We start from the raw sequence: 18,684 nt of genomic DNA, 5'->3' as shown, positions 1-18,684 counted from the left end.
TCAGATTAATAAAAACAACATAAACGTCCACAAATATTACAAGGGATTGGCCAATCAACTGGCAAACGATATCGCAATAATCAGAGACAAATTCCAGTTCAATGACAAGGCAATTTGTATCGACTGGTCTGGAGACGTTAAAAAAGAAGTAATTGTAGCTTAAGTAGCTACTAAGTAGTCACGTGCCCGAAATCGGGGTTTTTATTGGCTTATTAGCGGGCCACGTGACTCCAAGCTGGGACGTGATTGCTTAGTTTGAATTCTCGATAAAATAATTTTTTGTAGCACAATTTAATCGTCAAACAGCCGATTTTGGACAAAAATGAAGTCCGAATCATAGATCAGACGTACTTTGACTCAGATGAGTGTATACACGAAGCTTCTGATTTTTTTCGGCCTTTGGTCACCAACGACAAATTTTGTACCAAAAGTGTTAAAAACAAAAAAAAACTGTTACTTTTTTATTTATATATTTTTTGTAGCTAGAGGAGTGTCTTAAAGTCACGCGAGTGAGGGGGCAGGTCTTGTTTTCCGTCACGAAAATAAATGGTACATTAAGGGCGTTGTTAGCACACACGACGTCACTGGGGGTGAATTGTCAACCTGCACCCCCTTGAGTCAGTACATGACTTGGGTTTCAAACATTAGTGCAACAGTGAAACAATAATTATGTATTTATTTTTTATTGATAAATAAGAACTACATCATCTAGTGATAAAAAGACTACACTTTGAGGGCTGCCGCAAGTTCGCCCCCTGCTTGCATTTCTTTGACAATGTCCAGCCCCCCGACTAACTCTCCTTTGACGTACAACTGGGGGTACGTGGGCCAATCTGAATACGTTTTGAGCCCTTGACGCACTTCCTCATCGGTCAAAATATCAAAAGTCTCGTAATCAGCCCTAAAATCCCTATTTTAACAACAATGGCAATTTTAATGAATTGGTGAATACCCAACATCATTCAATATTTGTATCATCTGTCTACTGAACCCACACCGGGGCGTCTCCCGATCCCCCTTCATGAACAACATCACGGGGGCCCGATTTATCAACGCTTTCAGCCTTTGTTCTAGAGGAACACCCTCAGTTTTGGAATTACAGTGGGCCTTAATTTTATCCGCGATTTTGGCGGGATCGGCCCCGTCTATCCTATCGACGATTTTCCCAGACCGGAAGAGTAAAACTGTAGGCACGGCCTCAATTTTAAACTTGAGGGACACCTCACTGAGGTCCTCAGCCTGGCATTTGTAAAATTTAATTGAGGCGTACTCTGGACGTTTGGAATAGGTGTCGAGCACGTCGTTGACTTGGGCACACTGTTCGGCCCAATCAGCCGCAAAGTGGACCACACTTAGGGCCCCAGAACTGAATTCGGGCAAATGACACAAAAGTTTAATTCTGGACTAACTTACCTAGTAGCACTTGCAAAAGCAGCAGGATCCGGTAACAAACCAGGCATTTTGTGAATTCACTCACTAAAAACCGAGTTATTTGCCCAATTAAACGTTTTTTCCGGTAGGTTTTAGGTTAGAAATGAATGATCTTGATAGGCAGTTTCGCCAACACAAGTCGTACCAACGTGACGGAATTGGTGAGTCGTTTTTTATCATTTTAAATGTTTGATTGCGCTTAGAATTGCGTTATTTCGCCTTGTTTGTATTTTTTTTATTGTTTGCCTCGTTTTTTGCTTTTATGGCACGTCTGAATCGAAGTTATCGCTTCGAGTGAAAGTAGGGTTATGCAATATGTTTTTACTACAAAAGCCACGATATCGTAACATTTTGCATTTTTTCGTTATCACTTGCACCAAGTAGCACATGCCGTATCAAGATTTGTACCAAAATATCCGCATTCTTTTTATTTTTTGCCCGATTGCAAAATGTACAGTCTTAGACATAATCAATGTCATTGACATTGAATATTTTTTCGTAGAAATGAATGGGATTGTCCAGTATGTTGTTGTGAGGGGGGACCTTTTAAAAGAACTGGGGTGGCCCGTGGGGGCTGTTATCGCACAAGCGTGTCATGCCGTAACAGCAGTCACACACTTGTTTCATGACGATGAACATGTGCAAATGTATCTAAAAGACTTGGATAACATGCACAAGGTCGTACTTGAGGCCCCCGACGAGGGCAGTTTAAACAAACTGAGAGATAGTTTAAGCGAAAATAATATCAAGCATAAGTTGTGGATCGAACAACCGGAAAACATTCCTACGTGTCTGGTGGCTAAGCCGTACCCCAAGGACGAGGTCCAGAAGTACTTCAAAAAATTCAAATTATTTAAAACGTAATCTTTTATTTATATAAAAGTCATAAATTAAGTCTTTTTATGTACAGAAAGAAGCTAAATAAAGCCGGTTCTGTTTGTACAATTCATTATTTATTTAATCCTATAATTCCATCCTAAAGCGTCAGTTTTGGTAAACGTGGCGACGACGGCAGCAACAACACCACAATAATTAATACTAAAACCACCAATTAGAGAGAAAAAAATTGGTTTGATAACTTACTTAAGTGATCGGCGGCGACGAAATAAAACAGATAATCACAAAATTTGTAAATCAGTGGTCCTACGATATTAGTTCCTGTCATTGCGCCTATCCTTCCAAACATCAAGGAAACGGCAAGAGCCATCCCTCTGACCTGAGTTGGGAACAAATCAACTGCGATGGCATTGGTTATTCCGATCCCAGCTCCGCCCATTAGGAAGATTCCAACAAGAAATTGGATAAGATTATAGCCGTAAACATATTGCGATGCAAGTCCGGTGATAGTGGTTACCGACACAAAGCTGATCATTAGCTGTTTCTTCCCGAAAATGTTGATAACACTTCCTATGAAAATATAAATCATGGCATATGCCACCCCCATGAGGAGCGACACGAGAAACACTCGCGGCTTCACTTGGTCGTTACACACTTTCAAAACCTGAAAAAAAATCATTTAGCCCTGATTTTACCGCTGAAAGGCGTCATTACATCAGTTAGAGTATTATTGTCGTGTGGTTGCTCCGAAAGTATTGCCGAACACAAAGAAACGTCGCTCTCCGAATGGTCTTCCACATAGTGCGACATGCGGTTTAGAATCTCCGGATACCACATAACAATACCAGAATTGCTACAATTTCCTCGTTACAAATGAAAACGACTCAAGAATTTCCCTTACGAGGCAAAAACTCCGAACTGGAGATAACACATCATGAGCGTCTTCACCAAAAGCTCCCCCTTGAACAGCGGCACTGTTTGCTTCCACATCGTCCTCAACATACCCTGCTTCTTTTTCAATTCGCTACCGGACAGTTCTTCCCAAATTATGTTCTCGACGCCGTAGAAATCCTCACTTTTTCGCTTATTGATGACAAACATTTTTTTCAAAATATCGAGAGCTTCCCTCTTGCGGTCTTGCGTCAGCAAAAATTTCGGACTCTCGGGCAGGAAATGGATAAATACGGCACAAATCAAGCAAGGGAGGGTGTAAAGGATGAGGAGGAGCCGCCACGGCTTGTAAATGATCCCGAAAACGGGAAGATCAATCTCCCAGTCGGCGGGGAGGATGATCCAGGCTAGGCCCGGCAGGAACATGTTTCCGCACGCCACGAATGTCGACATCCAGGAAATTACCTTGGGCCTGTAATGATTGTCATGGAACTCGCCACAGTAGGCGTAGACGGCGGACGAGGCGCCTCCAATACTGCAAAAATGTTTTTCTACATGTAAAATATACGTTAATAACTAAGAGTTTCATTTTTGCGGGGATTACGTGAGCGTGCAAAATTTCAGTTCGTTCGTTCATTTAAGTGGGAAAATTTGAAACAGACAGACGGCAAAGCAAGTTGAATAAATCTCGAGAGAATGATTGAAAAATTTGCGCTTTTTTGGCCTGGACTTACGCTAGGCCGTTGACTAGACGGAGGAGGATGAAGAGCCAGACCCATGGCACTACACTGCAAACGACGGTGGTGACGGCGCTGATCGAGAGACTCAATTCGAGGACAATTTTGCGGCCTTTGGTGTCGGCCAAATAGCCCCACATGTAGGAACTAACTACAACTCCGATGAAGCTGACTGATGATAAGAGACCTTTCTCGGAAAGGCTGAGGTCGAGGTCGCATTGGGCCGCCGGTACAATGAACATCATCATCATTGTCTCGACGATGACGCACATGAGGCCCAAGCCAGAGGCTAGCAAAATGGCAAGGTTGAAAAAGCCGTAACCTAGAAGAAATCGATTTTTCACCGAGAGGCTGGACAAATTAACAAAGTCTGGGTCAGTGTGACCCTTAATAATACGCTACTAGCAGGAATTTACTGTTTTTTTTTGGATAATTACCGGTCTTGGAAATGGCTTCCTCAAAAGGCACATCTTTTTTCGTTTCAATTTCCATGCTTATCTTTGCCATGTTCCTAGCACACGAGCTCGAGTTAAACTCAAATATTTTTGTCGGTGTTAATACTGTTAATTATCTTGAAGCATCATAAATAATGAGACGATGTACGAAAGTTTGGATATTTATATATCAATTAAAAGTGGTCTGGCGTGATGCAATTTGCTTTTGTCACAATGTCGAAGTTTAAGAGACTTAGCAACAGATTAAGTAAGATTTCCCAATTTCGTTTTTATGAAAACAAATTTTAATTAATTGGAGTTATTCTAATCATAAATAAGTACGTGTTTACTCAAAGTTAATGTTCTTTGTTTCCAAGAAGGCGAATGTTGCTCTACGACATTTTTTAAATAAAATGACTTGCTTCTTCCATTATACTAAATGTCTTTGTTAATTAATCTTTGGGATTATGTAAATGTTAATTGTTTGTGGCACGAACTCAGTTTTGGTCAAAACCGGCTCCAATTGGATTAACTGGGGAGGTAGGTAGGAAAACAAATTGTTTATTTTAAAAAATATAAATATATTTTCATTAATCTAAAGTTTATCACAATAAATAATCTTGCCCGCGTTTTGCTACGTCGAGTGCTTCGGGAACACGAAAATAAGTAGCAAACAAACTGAAACAAAAATTTTATTAAAACCCCAATAAGCGGCCTTCTTACCTATGAGATTGACAGCGTATAGATTAAAAGTGACCGTACAATTCCACTGTAACATGACACCAACCACCGAACTGGACACAATACTTCCAATCCTCCCAGCTGTCATGACCAAACAAACTGCCATGCCGCAGAGATGAGTCGGGATAATATCCACCATCAGTAAATTAATAACAGCCACGCAAATGCCTGGCAGTGTCAAAAGCACGACAAAAAGCACATCAATCAGGACCTTATGCGTCAAAAAATTGAGCAAAACCAGCGAAACGGCCGACACAATCATACAAAGTCCTAAAATTTGAACGAAATTAATCCCCAGTTAATTATTTTGGGGAAAATTACCGAAAAAGTTTCTGTTCCCGAGAAAATTGACCACAAAGCCCCACACAACATAAAAGACCAAATACGCAACCCCGATGATAATATTCTGGATGAAGACTTGGTCATTGATGTTGTCCTCCACACACCTAATTGCTTCCTCTGCACTTTCCTCAACTGAGGACAACGCCTGGCAAACCGTCACACTGACGTTGCTATTGGCCGAATGCGAGAGCTGGTTGATGATGTCGGGGTACCACAGGAGCACCCCGCTGGAGACGGCGAACACGCCCCCTTGCATCACCCCCGAAGCCAGCGAGTATTTTAAATGTGGGGGCACGAAAAGCGGGGCGATTTGCCCCCAAAAATCCATCAGAATGTTTTTGTTCTTGTTGGGGTCCACCTGGAGCAGGACTTTATCGTCGAGGCTCTCCACCGGGAACGTGTCCCCAGGCTTCCCCGTGTTGATTGTATAGATCTGGCGGAGGACCTGGATGGCTTCCTCGAGTTGGCCGTTGTGGTAGAGGAATTTGGGACTTTCGGGGAGTTTGATGAAGGCGATGGCGGCCAGAAGGTTGGGGATGCTGATGAGGAGCATGAACAGGCGCCAGGAGTTGAGGGTGAGGCCGAAGATGGAGAGGTGGAGGTGCTGGGGGAGGAGGGACCAGCCCAGGCCGGGGAGGGTGATCAGGGCTAGGGCTATGAAGAGGCTCATCCAGGCCATGGCGGTGGAGCGGTAGATGCGGTTCTGGAACTCGCCGAAATAGGCGTAGACAATGGCAGAAGGGCCGGCAATACTGCAATTATTTCATTCGATTAGTTTCGAGAAACTTGGTGAAGGAAACTGTGATTAATCCACTTTTAACTTGGTCACAGCCTGGGGGAAGGTTCTTGCAATAATCATCGTTCAATTAATTACAATTAATTTTTTCTTCGGAGAATTTGACCCGTGGCTCGGGCCGCTAAATTGCTCTCAATTAATTCTCATTTTTTAAATTAGTGTCCAGTCAGCGGACTCATAACGCAACACGAGTAGCGCTTATTATGCGAATCAAGTGATTAATTGGAGTCGTAAACAAATAATTAAAGGAAACGTAACTCGTAATCGAGTTAAATGCTCTTGAAACGAGATAAATTATTTACGGTTTCTAATTCATCCAGTAATTTGCATGAATTATGTAAGTTTTGTTTGGAAAAGTTAATCCCTGCTCAAATATGTGTGTTGCAAATAACCTTTTATTATTGTTGGCCGTAAGGAGTAATTAATTAAAGTTTAAAGTTGATGGCGATTCCGGGTTGCCTTCTTTAGAGATGTTGATGGGAACACGTGACAGAATCTTACGCAATTGATGGCGTCCATAAAAGGATGATAAAAATACCGACCGTATTTTCAAAGTGCAGATTTATTCCGACATTGGACGAACCCTCAGAAAGTAGGAGAAGGATAATATTTTATGCTCAAATTTGGCGTAAACAGCAATTCGCTATTTTACAAATCAATTTCTTGGAAATTTAGATTCTGACGCGAAAATAAATACGTAATTTAGAACAGATTATTGTTGACATAAACACTGGCAGTGAAACGAATTTTAATAAAGTTTAAATGCATATTTATCTATTTTAATATTTAATTATAAATTTCTCCTCACCGAGTGGTAATTATTTCAAATACTTATTTATTAGAAATTTTTACTTTTACATTAATGTTTTTACAGAAAACTACTTTCTCGTGCTTTTCGAGATTTTTTGTAGATTTTTGGTTTCTCGATTTCAAAGAAATTTATTCTGCAACAAGTAGAACTGTTTACGTTGTAACTGAATTATTTATACATAAAATACAGGCCATCTATTAGTTTTTTCTTGTAATTTTTTCAGTAATTAATTTTTTTTCAATAAGTACTTACAAGATCCCATTGCAAAATCGCAGGATGGCAAAGCCCCAGAAGGAAGGCACGAAGGCCGCAGCGACACTGCAGACAAAAGCCAAAATTAAGCTAATTGTGAGCACCGATTTTCTCCCTTTTGTGTCTGATAGGTAACCCCAGATGCAGCAAGTGCCGGTAATCCCAATAAAATTGGTAGAAGTTAAAATCCCTTTCATGTAAGTGTCCAATTCCAAGTCGCATTCGGCCGATGGCAGCACATAGCCCACGGCATAAGCCTCACTGTTGACCCCATAAAGAGTCAAACCGCAGATCAGGATTAGGGCCAAATTGTATTTCCCAAAACCTGCCAAAAATCGTGATTTTTCTCATCGAAAAATGGTTATTCGGACACTTACCGGTGTGTTCCAGTGCCTCTTCGAACTCGACATTCTTGAATTTCTCAGCTGTGATTTTAAACTCATCTGAAACGAAGTGATTTAGTGATCAGCACTCTCACAGCCTTCCACAGTCACCATAAGAGTACAAGTGTTTCTCACTCATTTCGAGCTAATTTGTTGCCGAATTACAAATGTGAGCGAGTGCATGAAAGCGCTCTTTTATTTAAGCAAATTTCAGCCTACTTAGGTTCTCTACTCAAGAAACAATTTAATCCCTGTCACAAGTAGCATAATTATCGTAATTAATATGACGCATGCGGTCCATCAAAAATTCGCCGCATAAAATATACGATATTTTCACATCATGGCCAAAACAATAACATTGTCACGTTTATTCAGGTATTGTCCTGTGTTTAACTATTTGCTGAGATCATTATTGTGTGGAACAAAGCGGCTCATGTTTGAGAGACCTCAGCTTTAATCTCGACTAATAAAGTGGGATTTATTTCATTTTTGCCTAATTTTGCCTGAAAATCCTTGTGGGAATTTAAGGTTTAAATATTGCGCTCGGACTGAATCCTCCCCTAAAATCTCGGGAGCTTCTCACTTTTCTAATTCCCTAATAGAGTGGCTATTGTAAGGCAGCCTGAAAGAGCGTTTAAAATCCAACAAAATATAAATTAGTCGTTACATGTCGTTAATAGCCACCTGCAAGACTTTAAACACGCACTGTACCATCAATTAATTCGAAACTAAACCCATCACAGAAAAAAATTCCCTTCTCTTGCAGTCTCCAGCATAAAGATTTATGTTAAATCGTAAAAAATCCCAATATATTAAAACACGAGTCGATTCAATTAATTCAAGCTTATCTTATCGATTCCGTGAGCTTTCGCACTTGCGCTATTTTCCTGCTGTCCTGCTACGGGAGCTTTCCCGGAAGATACCTAAGCAACCCTTTTGGCTCGAGGGTGGATTTGCCGACCTTTTTATTTGCTAGGTGTGAATGATTGGTTGGTTTTTATTAAATGAAAGGAAAAATTCTCGAAGGAGTGGCTCATACAGTCAACAACCTGCACACTTTTCGAAAAATAATACATGGGCGGAGAGTGGGGAAGGGAGAATTTTATAGCGCCGGTTCAAATACCGGTCCAGGATTTGATCCGCAAAACGGTTATTTAAGAATTAATTAGGCGAAAATAACTGGATTTTGCATAACACATGCGTTCGGAATCACGACAAACATAAAATTCTAGCATGCCAAGACCAATAAGCTCTTCTTTTTGAAAATTCATGTTTCCGGTCAATTTTTCGGTCTTGTCCCACTTTTTGTCGCCTGCACTGCCCTAATCCCTCATCCCGGCTGAACGCTCAAATATTTACCCCGCTATGAAAACACAATTCTTGAAGAAAAATGTGTCTAGTAGCCTCGCAACCCTTGCCCCCGTTACACACTTCCAATACCGCTTACTTGACAAAAAATTGCCCAACAATTATGAAACTAAAACAATGAACCGATCAATGGTCACATTCAACCCATCATGGTCAAAGACAAAACTTCCGAATCGATGGATTTCGACCAAGCCATCCACCTGACAGGTACCAATTTTTTGCAATTTTTGTGTCATTGTAGTGCGTTCCAGGTTACGGCAAATTCCATTTTGAGGCCTTCACAGCCTGTGCAATTTGCATAATCAGTGTCGGCTTCCAGAACGGCCTCTCGGCTTACATTCTTCCAGCGGCTCAGTGCGAGCTGGACCTCACGTCCTTCCAACTGAGTCTTTTGAACGTGTGTTTCCTGGTGGGGGGCGCCCTGAGCAGCTTCCTGTGGGGCGTTTTGGCCGATGCCCGAGGCCGCAGGAAAATCCTGATCATTACCCATCTCCTGAACGCCGCAGTCACGATAATTTGTGTCACAAATCCCTCAGTGTTCAGTATAATAATTTGCAGATTTTTGAACGGGTTTCTAATCGGGGCCCCTGGGAGCATAATTTTTTCGTATTTAGCTGAATTCCAACCCCCCAAGTACCGCTCGGCTATTATTTGCTACTCTGGGATTTTTTTCACCTCGTCTTGGCTTCTTTTACCCCTCCTGGCCTGGCTTATCCTGCCAATTGATATCTCGGTAACTGTCGGATCGGTCATTAAAATCACTTCGTGGAGAGTATTTTTGATAATTTTGGTGATACCGGAGGTAGTGGCGGGTTTTTGGTTCATGCGTTTGCCCGAAAGTCCCAAATTTTTTCTCGCTAAAGGGGACCAAAGAAAAGCTTTGGCTGTTTTGAGGAAAATGTTCGTGGTCAATACCGGAAGGCCGGCGAAGGATTTTCCAGTCAAGAGTTTAGTTCGGGAAGTGAGAGTTGCAACGTTTGAGGATAATTTGAGGTGTAGGGGGAAGACGGTGAAAAATTTGCAAGAGATGTTTGGGCAGTTTAAGAGTCTTTTTAGGCCTCCGCTCGTTTTTTTAACTCTGCTCACGACTAGCATCATGTTTACGAATATGTTTGGGTAAGTCAATGTTGTTTTGTTGGGGAAACAGATTAAAGTATTTAGTTTTAAAGACTTTGTTAAGGTTGTCTCTTGTTTTTTATTATTGTAGCATTGAGTGAGACTTGGAAAATATTTAGGATTTTTACGCATTGTCTCGAGTTTATCACCGTTAGAAAAATATTTTGCCAAAATATGACTTAATTAATAGTACTTTCGGAGTTTCAGTAGTTGTGATCTATGCTTGTGATAAAGTTGTGTATGTAGTGCCAAATTTAGCAATTTTTCGGTCCGATTTGCCATTCAGTGAGGTAACATATTAACTGTTTCAAAAATATAAAAACGCCAACGTCGCATTTTTTTAAATAAAATCGATAAAATTATAAAATATTTATTAAAGATTAAATCTCTTATTTAAAGTAAAAATTACGTTAGCTATTATTTTTTTGAAAATTTTACATTTTTTAAAATTTTATTAGTTCGAGATTTTTTTTAAGTTTTGATGTGGCACACCATAGAACTCAGAAAACGATGCTCTTTTTAAAATAATAAATTTGACTTTTCTTGTCATTAAAAAAAATCAAGTTAGCCTTGTATCCTAAGAACAAATGGAAATAAAAATTTGATAAACATCTGAAACGAGAGAATTTATATACTCTTAAGCATATACCAAATTTCAATACGTTATAATGAATAGTTTTTATAATATTTAACTGTATCCATATTTTTTAGCCACCCTGTATATATTATTGTAGTTTAGACTTGAATTAAATTTTATTTCGTTTTTTGTAAGTGTAAATCGGTCTTTAGTATCCAAAGCTGATTTCCGATAAGTAAGTTGTTTTTTGAAAGAATATATTATTTATTGTGCCACAAATCTTAGGATTAAATTTTTTAAAAATCGCCTTAAAACTCATGGATTGATTGAATTATTTGCCGTTAATTTATGTCAACTTTCGCCACGTGATTCTCGATGACGCACGTATTTTTTCAAGTACAAGCATGAAATAATTTTAATTTATTTGTTATTTTATCGATGCCGAACCGGTTTTTGCGCAATTTCGACTTTCGTTGGTTTGTTTTCATAGCGACCTACAAAAATTTGCAAAAATGTGTTTGCCGGGTCCCCTAATCTGTGCAAACGTTCCCACGAGCACACAAGATAAATCATGAAAAAATTCTCTAGTTAAATAATTGTCGACGAAATCCCGATGATAAGGGAAAATTTTCATAACAGTTCTATTTTTACTAAACAAATTCTCTTTGTTTCCTTGTGTACTAAGTCATTGATTTATGCAAATCTCTTCAAATAGCTGTATCACGCGTTTCTCTAACGTCACATTTCAGCACTTTTGGCCTCGGCTGGTGGCTTCCGGAGCTCTTCGTCCGGTTCGAGCGCTTTCAGGCGCTCAACCCCAACAGTACCGTCACTGTCAAGCAACTGGCCCTTTTCAACACCATCAAGCCGGCGTCCTGCAAGCCATCGTTCGAAGCTGCGGTTATTAGGAGTACCATCATCATGGGCGTTTCTTCCATTTTGACCAACGCCTTTTCGGGATGGTTGGCGGCGAGGGTGTCCCTCAGGACCATCCCGTTCGGTACCATGCTGGTGGGTGGTACCAGCGCTAGTCTTATCTACTGGTTGACCGCCTCGTGGCAGAATCTAATCATCGCTTCGATTTTTCAATCGGCGATGGTCACAGCTAATATGACAATTGGGAGTGTGGTGGTGGAGCTTTTTCCGACAAATGTGGGTGCTATGGCTATTTGTCTGACAATGTGTGCTGGGAGAATTGGGGCGATGGCTAGTAATGTAATTTTTGGACTGTTAATGGACCAACATTGCGAAATCCCGATTTTTGTGGTGGCTGCTAGTGTTTTAGTCGGCGCGGGACTTTGTTACTTTATCCCGTCGCAAAAGGGGCATAAGGGGGGCTGTGCCGATCTTGAAGTTGCCGTCATTTCAAGTTTTGATACGAAAATGTGATTCTTAGAGTGACTTTTTGTTAGATAATTCATATCTTTTATATAATTGTTGTGTGATAAATTATTTGTTGCTACTTACTTATTGGTTTTGTGGACGTTAGTAACAGAATCATTTCGTTGCAAAATGAAGGAAAACTACGAGATTGTTTCAAACTGCCTTTATTATTCATCGATAAGTGACTAACAGTAATATTTTGATGGAATTTCCCAATTAATACATTTTTGCCATTCGTGTTACATAATTATAAGGAACGTCAGGAAATTTCTCTTTGATGAGTGTTGGACGAGGTGTTGGAGTGGCTAACACCTGCTGCTGCAGCCCTAGTTGGGTGGCAGATGGTGAATGTCATGAAGGGGTAAATAAATTTTATCGATCCCTCATCGAAAATGTCCCTGTGTTTCTGCTATCCTGATAAAAGTAACACCCGGCGTCGTGACGCTCCGGAACCGGAACCCGGCACGACGCCGGCGCTTAAATTTTTTTTTCATTACTGACCAAATAAAGAGTGTACTTTATACGAAACTGCTGTATTTATTTACATAAAAAAATTCGACCGCTTTTTTTTTGGTAAACTGAGCAATGTTGGTTGCCTACATAAAACAAATATTACTTGTCACAAGATTATTAAAAAAATGATCGACTGCTTTGTATTTTTCTCTACGCATATTAACTTTACAGAGTATTTCTACAATTCTTTATAATTACGAAATTCCGAAAGTTACGATTTTTTTTCGCTTAAATTATTTTTATAGACTAATAAATCATTCGAATTTTTAACCCAGGTGTGTACTTCTTTCCTGTCCTATAGCTTCACCGAAGTCTACTCCAGTGCTAATGATAGACGTCCGTTTTTTAATTTTTTAAATTTTGTTTGCAATAGTATGTTTTTTCTCGCGATTTTTTTAATTAGTGAGGAAAGTAGGGAAGTAATAACAAACTCATTTGCAAATTAATCATGTATTTATAAAAAAAGATCGACGAATATACAAAATAAAACGAAAGAACACATTTATTTATTAATTATCTGAACACAACACAACAGGTCACGTGTAGAACTTGGTAAAATGTGGAATAATCGCGTCCTTAACATCCTTATTGGTCCTATATAAAAAATCACTAATATACAGCGTGTTCAGACACAAAATCCCTTGCTGGGCCAACGGCAGATAAGCACTAAAATCGGGGACACTTTTAATTTCCAAAAGGCAGTGAGTGGCGTGAACGTTCTCCTTAAACGGAGGCCTAAAACCCCGCGTAAAACCCAAAACCCTGCCAAAATTTCAACTTACGCCACATCCAGCACCTGCCCCCCGCCCGCCTCAATCACCCTAACTATCGGCTCTTTCTTCTGGGCAACAACAATGGCTCGCATATCGTGAAATGCGCCGTACCCTCTCCTCTTGATTTCGCGCCGCCACCAGTGCACCGACTGCATCTTAAACTCGTTTTCTTTATCGAAAACTTTAATATTGTCCCTGGCCTTGGGATTGCCAAACTCGAACTCCTCCTCCTGCAAAAGCCGTTTCACAAAACCACCTCCAAAGTGCCTAACATACCGGGAGGAATTTTCCCGCTGAGGCACACTTGTCCACGTATGAAGCGTGAAGTATCCATTTTCCCGACGCCATACAGGAGAGGGTTTTTTCGTTCCGCGCCGGCTTGGGGCAAATCAAGTGAGTGCACTTCGGGTCGAATGAATTCAAGTCGGACACTTGGCCCCCAAGAGCCTCGATTTTTGTGACAATTGCCTGTCGCTCCTCGTTACTCATGCCCGAGATCATGAAAATGCGGACTTGTTGCTGGAATTTTTTCTTGAAATGGTGTTAAAACAAATAAAGTGACTTACAATCGGTGGTTCTTCGTTATAATCCCAGCCGACTGTGAACGGTTGCGAGTCTTTAACTGCCGAGCTACCAACTAAAGAAAAGTAATAAAAAAATAATAAATGACGGAAATACAACCTTCCGCCGGCACTTCTGACTGAAACGGGCGACTTTTTCTCCGGTTGTCGTTAATTGTCCGCACCATGTCCTCAATTTCCCTAAGTTTCGTGTTTACAAACAAATTTTGAGTGTTGGCCTGCAATACGATGAGTGGGTTACACGGGGCGGACCGCAGACTAAACGCCGAGGGTGTAGTCATGTGTACAAATTTCGTGTTTTCCATTCATTCAAATTATTAATTTTCTTCTAATAAAAGTATTTCGTTTTCGAGAATAGCCAAGGCGTAACATATATTTTTTAGTCAAGAATAATAAAAAACATTCAAGCTATCGTCACATTTGCGACGTTTTTCAAGCATTATTTTTAACATTTTCAAGGTTTAAGTGCATTTTCGGTCAGAAAACTCCCCTATTTCGCGAAATAAATGAGACTAACACTTACCTCAGAAGTGTTATCAGTGACACTCTCAGCTTGAGACGAATTCTTCACATCATCGCCACTATTTTCATCATTTATTTCGCATTCTGCTCGACTAGCACAAGCCTCATCTTGCACCTTGCTAGAAATTGGGCTGTCCTGTCCCTGTTGCCCTAACAATTTTCTCCAACAACGCCGCTTGACTTCAGATAACGGCTGATTAAAAAAAAGATAAGACTTAAAACCAATTGAAAAACAAACATACAGTCGATTTTCGTTCCTGGGGCGGCGGCACAAAATCCGGTATGCGATTGATGTAACGCATCAACTCTTTTTTCGATTTCGGCGACAAGTGCGGTCGAATAAACGCACCGAACGGACTTTCGGGCGTATCAACATCATACCAAGTCTTCGGCATCGGTGGTGTTTGCGGAGTCCCTAAAAGATTAGTTTTGCGAACTTCCTCCATTAATTTGTTGATCGGAGTCACTTGACTGCACGGATCTGGCGTCTCGACAACTCCGTTAAAAACACGGGGGTTTGTTGGGGTTTTTTCTACCACAAACGACAAATAAGCGAAAAAAATTATCAATCAAAAGACGGTATTACCAGACGTGCTAATATCTAACGGTTGAATTTGGCTCAAGGGTGTCATTTTGCGGCCACCTGACATGGAAATAGGCGTAAATTGTTTGCTTGAAGTCAGGACAGGCCTAGTGGGTGCTGGAACGTATTTTAGCACACACAGGGTGGACAAAAAATATAATACCTTTGGCTTCGCCGACCAAAAACTCGTCTTCTGGTACGCGTTTCCCGCTTTTGGCGCACTCAAACAGCCAGTTTTTTGTGACCACTGGCAGCCCCCATTTCACAGCGGCTGCGTATTTTTTGCCGTCTGCTTCGAAACTGACCAAGTGGGTCGAAGCTTGGAGGTTTTTTTCAACACAGAGGACTCTGGCAAACTGTTCTTGGGACGTCCCGCCCAGGGCTTCGATCAACTCTTTCAGGAAATTTCGCTCAAAGGATGAGTAACCACTGATTGTGACGACGCAATTTTCGAGAGGTGCGGAGTCGCAAATGACAAAGGGGCGGTGGTAGTAGGCTATGGGAACCTCGTCACTTTCGTGAATCGACTCGCACACCCATATACTGTTGACTGTTTCAAGTGCGGAGGTTTGTATCGGGGTTTTGATAAAATTTGGGGCGACAACGTAATCCGGAATGCCTTTGTACGTCTTTGGCATGATTGTGCCAAGGGCGCCCTCAATCTGTTCCTTCAGAAATTGCGACTCATCAACTGGGAAATTCACCAGAAGGAATTTTTTGCCAATGAAAACATTCGTGTCTTGATTCGTTTGATCCGAATTTTGACTCGACACGTCTGAATTGCGTCCTTCCAAAGCGTCCAAATTAAATTTACTGTCGTCTTTGATCAACCGCATTAAAGAATCAGTATCATCGTTTGTCACCGTTTTGCGATACTGCTTCATTAAAGCATCGCTTTCCAGTTCCGCGTCACACGGACTGGTCGCCGACACATTTGCAGCTTCCAGATCGTTCGAAGTGAGCGTTTTGCTAGATCTGAGTAAAGTGAGGCCTTTTCGTCCAAGTGGCGAACTGAATTGCTCGCGATCAGAATCGTGTAAATTAATTAGGTAATTTTCCTCATCTGCGGCTTGCTGTTGCTCCATACTGGTCAAAAGCCAGTGGATGGAGACAAGCGAGACTGAGTAATTTTTTGCTCGCACTATTTTCACTTCGGGACAAGACGTGTCGCCGACGATTATGTGAGTGAGGCGGTCGGAGATGTCGTCGTATCTCGTGGCACCGCTCAGATTTAGGATTTTTGCGAGCTTTTCTCTCTGATCCGGCTTGAAGCCGGCCAAGTAGACCTTAAAACGGAGCTACATTCAATTTTTTTTCTCAAGCTAAATTGCTGAATTCACGGAAACAAGCAGTTTTTAAAAACTGTTCAGTTTTGTTCTTCTTGACTTAAAAAATTATTAGCTAAAATGTGTGGGTTTTCTAGCTTTTTTAGCAAAAATAATCTCTAACGCTCGTAATTTTGTGAGTTTTTTGCAAAAATCTTCCAAAATAGCACAGTACAGTATACTCTTTTATTTTTCTGATAAACCAAATGAAAGAGATAAAGTAAAAATAAATAAAAAAAGCAAAACAAAATTATTTTTTTTTGATAATTTTATACAGAGAGCTTTATCTTTTTGTTCTTATTTTATTTTACAAGGGGTGTTTAGGTTTCATATTAAGTGTTTTCATGTTAATTATTTAAATTAAATAAAAAAATATGGACAGGAACAATAAATGCTTCTTCATTATAAAAATCAACAAAAAAAAAAAACAAAAATAAATGAAGACTTTTGTGTGTACTTAACTTAATTATAATTATATATTGTATGTTTGAACAAAAACAGTAACAGAAATTGCACGCGCTAATTCGGTAAAATCGAAGTTGGCGTTTTTGTAGTTTTGAAACATCTAATACATTTTTCCTAATTCTACAAATACGTACACTGCACCCGTCCAAATACTGTCCTGCCATTTTGGCCTTTTTGATATCAAGTCCGTCAATAATTCTCCCCATTTCCTCGTTACCCGCGCCTAAAAATTCACAATAAAAACCACAACTTTCAACCGAAACAAAACTACATTTTCTTTTATTTTGCGAAATCCGATTTGTTGTAAGAAATGACGGTTGTACTTTTTTCGCCATCACAGTTTCTTCGAGCATTGTATGTTTCGTAGTATTGCTCTCCCCTATGGCACTGATTATTGAAAAATCGGGGCAAGTCTCGTCCTCTTTAGTGGGCGTTGAAGTGCCCTTTTTAACCGTGTATAAAGCGTGGGGCAGGGCGTAGCCCTTTTCTATACTATCATTCAACCAATCAATGCTCACGCAATAAATGTTAGAGTGTGCCCTTGCTGCCTTGTATTTTTTGCTCAAAACACCACTGGAACCGATTTGTGTTTATGATCGGTTGGTTTGGATTTTTCGCAACTCACCCGACCCCATATACGATTAAAACATCAGTCTTTGCGACGGTCAGAGACGCCGTGAAAATACCACCGTTTTTGGCAACGTTTTGGGCCGCTTCTGCCCTCATTTCAGTGTTGGGAAAGCCGGTTGAGCAAATTATGAGATTGTGAAACGGCAAACAGCGGTATTTTTTGAACTTTTCGTCGTCGCAATGTATGTTATTCGTTTGACTTTCCTCCCAAACGGCTTCCACCCACTGCGAAACCATCAATTTCAAGCCCCGCTCAGCTGCTTGCTACTTATCGCCAACATTAGTGGAAAAAATACAAAAAAATCACCGATAACTTTACCAAATACTTCTCAGACTTGACGCTCTCTGTAATTAAATGTGTGTTAGTTGACATTAACTGGTCGGTGCAACAGCCCCCCATTAGTTGGACTTTTTCCTTAATTTCGAGTTTTCTCGCTTTGGGGATGTGCGAGCACGAAACGACGCAGCCTGCCATTGCGACGTTGTAAATGGGCCATGTGTAGTTTGGGATGGGGCGACCATCCATCAAACAAACTAAGAGACACCAAGGTCCCAAAATTCTGCTGCAAAACAGTGATTCCTAACTGGGTGTCTGCCAAGACTTGGCTAACTTACGCACACTTGCTCTCTTTGAGGGACTCAAAATTTTTGCCTTCAAAGTCTTGGAAAACCACAAAATCGGTTTTGGAAAAATCAATTGTGCTAAAATTCGCTTCTTCCACCCAAGACACGTTTACCACGTTTTGTTTGCAAGACTACAGGTAATATTTTTTTAAACGTTATAAACTGACTGGAATTACCTCGTAGGCTTGAAGCATGATGTCCGAGGCCTCACTCTGGTCTTTGCAATTCGCAGGCAGGATAAAAAGCACCCGGATTTTGTCCATTTTGCAAGACAATTTTACCGCCAATAACCAATAACTTTCTTATGATAAAATTATGAAATGCGCCTTTTTTACCAAATTACTAACACCACAGAATCGACACGTTATGTTACAATAAAACCACAATAAAAATATCAGAAAACATTCAATATTAAATAAAAAACATCACTTTTTTGTGGTTAAAATCAACTGTCATGATCATTTGAAACGAGCCAATGGCAGAGCATCTTGCCTGATCAAACCTAGAGTCTTTCCCTACCTTTATGTTGGTGGAATTGGTTGATTTTTGAATCAGAGCGGGGCTTGAGA

At 40.5% G+C, this 18,684-nt stretch overlaps 6 protein-coding genes across 8 annotated transcripts; 2 read left to right on the top strand and 4 right to left on the bottom strand.

Annotated features, from left to right (window-relative positions):
• Nucleotides 1-667: 667 nt before the first annotated feature.
• Grx3 (Glutaredoxin 3) lies at nucleotides 668-1,555 on the bottom strand. Its single transcript, XM_967373.5, has 3 exons — nucleotides 1,414-1,555; nucleotides 953-1,366; nucleotides 668-901 (listed from the first exon to the last, which is right to left on the bottom strand). The coding sequence occupies exons 1-3, from the start codon at nucleotides 1,458-1,460 to the stop codon at nucleotides 724-726; spliced, it is 639 nt and encodes a 212-aa protein (XP_972466.1). The 5' UTR covers nucleotides 1,461-1,555; the 3' UTR covers nucleotides 668-723.
• On the top strand, nucleotides 1,452-2,376 carry LOC661250 (uncharacterized protein). 2 transcript variants are annotated; one of them, XM_967423.5, is made up of 2 exons: nucleotides 1,452-1,592; nucleotides 1,934-2,376. In XM_967423.5, exons 1-2 carry the CDS (start codon nucleotides 1,535-1,537, stop codon nucleotides 2,293-2,295), a joined length of 420 nt encoding a protein of 139 aa, XP_972516.3. In that variant the 5' UTR covers nucleotides 1,452-1,534; the 3' UTR covers nucleotides 2,296-2,376. The 2 variants fall into 2 exon arrangements, with proteins under 2 accessions (XP_972516.3, XP_064212546.1); XM_064356476.1 differs by lacking the exon at nucleotides 1,452-1,592 and adding an exon at nucleotides 1,608-1,882.
• On the bottom strand, nucleotides 2,281-4,498 carry LOC661311 (synaptic vesicle glycoprotein 2B). The gene is made up of 6 exons (XM_015985037.2): nucleotides 4,334-4,498; nucleotides 3,894-4,218; nucleotides 3,170-3,694; nucleotides 2,983-3,121; nucleotides 2,515-2,932; nucleotides 2,281-2,469 (listed from the first exon to the last, which is right to left on the bottom strand). Exons 1-6 carry the CDS (start codon nucleotides 4,401-4,403, stop codon nucleotides 2,408-2,410), a joined length of 1,539 nt encoding a protein of 512 aa, XP_015840523.1. The 5' UTR covers nucleotides 4,404-4,498; the 3' UTR covers nucleotides 2,281-2,407.
• A 389-nt stretch (nucleotides 4,499-4,887) lies between these two features.
• Nucleotides 4,888-7,896, bottom strand: LOC107399222 (synaptic vesicle glycoprotein 2A-like). The gene is made up of 6 exons (XM_015985038.2): nucleotides 7,767-7,896; nucleotides 7,650-7,715; nucleotides 7,273-7,597; nucleotides 5,393-6,165; nucleotides 5,054-5,341; nucleotides 4,888-5,008 (listed from the first exon to the last, which is right to left on the bottom strand). Exons 1-6 carry the CDS (start codon nucleotides 7,792-7,794, stop codon nucleotides 4,965-4,967), a joined length of 1,524 nt encoding a protein of 507 aa, XP_015840524.1. The 5' UTR covers nucleotides 7,795-7,896; the 3' UTR covers nucleotides 4,888-4,964.
• Nucleotides 7,897-8,070: 174 nt separating this feature from the next.
• LOC661411 (synaptic vesicle glycoprotein 2A) lies at nucleotides 8,071-12,627 on the top strand. Its single transcript, XM_967569.4, has 3 exons — nucleotides 8,071-9,230; nucleotides 9,275-10,139; nucleotides 11,466-12,627. The coding sequence occupies exons 1-3, from the start codon at nucleotides 9,173-9,175 to the stop codon at nucleotides 12,103-12,105; spliced, it is 1,563 nt and encodes a 520-aa protein (XP_972662.1). The 5' UTR covers nucleotides 8,071-9,172; the 3' UTR covers nucleotides 12,106-12,627.
• A 419-nt stretch (nucleotides 12,628-13,046) lies between these two features.
• mus101 (mutagen-sensitive 101) lies at nucleotides 13,047-18,433 on the bottom strand. 2 transcript variants are annotated; one of them, XM_008192056.3, is made up of 15 exons: nucleotides 18,292-18,433; nucleotides 18,107-18,246; nucleotides 17,811-18,054; nucleotides 17,487-17,755; nucleotides 17,133-17,434; nucleotides 16,996-17,084; nucleotides 15,235-16,357; nucleotides 15,075-15,188; nucleotides 14,731-15,020; nucleotides 14,490-14,681; nucleotides 14,067-14,184; nucleotides 13,952-14,022; nucleotides 13,662-13,904; nucleotides 13,395-13,615; nucleotides 13,047-13,347 (listed from the first exon to the last, which is right to left on the bottom strand). In XM_008192056.3, the coding sequence occupies exons 1-15, from the start codon at nucleotides 18,376-18,378 to the stop codon at nucleotides 13,149-13,151; spliced, it is 3,702 nt and encodes a 1,233-aa protein (XP_008190278.1). In that variant the 5' UTR covers nucleotides 18,379-18,433; the 3' UTR covers nucleotides 13,047-13,148. The 2 variants fall into 2 exon arrangements, with proteins under 2 accessions (XP_008190278.1, XP_008190279.1); XM_008192057.3 differs by having other exon boundaries at nucleotides 17,811-18,051.
• Nucleotides 18,434-18,684: the final 251 nt, after the last annotated feature.

This window comes from Tribolium castaneum, chromosome 4 (assembly GCF_031307605.1).
Source record: "Tribolium castaneum strain GA2 chromosome 4, icTriCast1.1, whole genome shotgun sequence".
Lineage (NCBI taxonomy): Eukaryota > Metazoa > Arthropoda > Insecta > Coleoptera > Tenebrionidae > Tribolium > Tribolium castaneum.
The sequence above is the reverse complement of the archived record's forward strand: the minus strand, read 5'-3'. Positions and strand labels throughout refer to the sequence as shown.

What these genes read in the sequence shown, in the direction of transcription:
- LOC661311 (XM_015985037.2), bottom strand. Translation starts at nt 4,403, where the DNA reads ATGGCAAAGATAAGCATGGAAATTGAAACGAAAAAAGATGTGCCTTTT. An exon ending in CAGTTCGGAGTTTTTGCCTC is followed by an intron (nt 3,122 to 3,169) that starts GTAAGGGAAATT and finishes AGGAAATTGTAG; the next exon opens with CAATTCTGGTATTGTTATGT. An exon ending in ACAATAATACTCTAACTGAT is followed by an intron (nt 2,933 to 2,982) that starts GTAATGACGCCT and finishes ATTTTTTTTCAG; the next exon opens with GTTTTGAAAGTGTGTAACGA.
- Grx3 (XM_967373.5), bottom strand. Translation starts at nt 1,460, where the DNA reads ATGCCTGGTTTGTTACCGGATCCTGCTGCTTTTGCAAGTGCTACTAG. An exon ending in GCTTTTGCAAGTGCTACTAG is followed by an intron (nt 1,367 to 1,413) that starts GTAAGTTAGTCC and finishes GCCCGAATTCAG; the next exon opens with TTCTGGGGCCCTAAGTGTGG. An exon ending in CAAATATTGAATGATGTTGG is followed by an intron (nt 902 to 952) that starts GTATTCACCAAT and finishes TAGGGATTTTAG; the next exon opens with GGCTGATTACGAGACTTTTG.
- LOC661411 (XM_967569.4), top strand. Translation starts at nt 9,173, where the DNA reads ATGGTCAAAGACAAAACTTCCGAATCGATGGATTTCGACCAAGCCATC. An exon ending in CCAAGCCATCCACCTGACAG is followed by an intron (nt 9,231 to 9,274) that starts GTACCAATTTTT and finishes AGTGCGTTCCAG; the next exon opens with GTTACGGCAAATTCCATTTT. An exon ending in ATGTTTACGAATATGTTTGG is followed by an intron (nt 10,140 to 11,465) that starts GTAAGTCAATGT and finishes GTCACATTTCAG; the next exon opens with CACTTTTGGCCTCGGCTGGT.
- mus101 (XM_008192056.3), bottom strand. Translation starts at nt 18,378, where the DNA reads ATGGACAAAATCCGGGTGCTTTTTATCCTGCCTGCGAATTGCAAAGAC. An exon ending in CTCAAAGAGAGCAAGTGTGC is followed by an intron (nt 18,055 to 18,106) that starts GTAAGTTAGCCA and finishes ACTGTTTTGCAG; the next exon opens with CAGAATTTTGGGACCTTGGT. An exon ending in TCACTGATAACACTTCTGAG is followed by an intron (nt 14,185 to 14,489) that starts GTAAGTGTTAGT and finishes ATCGTATTGCAG; the next exon opens with GCCAACACTCAAAATTTGTT.
- LOC661250 (XM_967423.5), top strand. Translation starts at nt 1,535, where the DNA reads ATGAATGATCTTGATAGGCAGTTTCGCCAACACAAGTCGTACCAACGT. An exon ending in GTACCAACGTGACGGAATTG is followed by an intron (nt 1,593 to 1,933) that starts GTGAGTCGTTTT and finishes ATTTTTTCGTAG; the next exon opens with AAATGAATGGGATTGTCCAG.
- LOC107399222 (XM_015985038.2), bottom strand. Translation starts at nt 7,794, where the DNA reads ATGAGTGAGAAACACTTGTACTCTTATG. An exon ending in AGAGGCACTGGAACACACCG is followed by an intron (nt 7,598 to 7,649) that starts GTAAGTGTCCGA and finishes GATTTTTGGCAG; the next exon opens with GTTTTGGGAAATACAATTTG. An exon ending in CGATTTTGCAATGGGATCTT is followed by an intron (nt 6,166 to 7,272) that starts GTAAGTACTTAT and finishes AAATAATTGCAG; the next exon opens with TATTGCCGGCCCTTCTGCCA.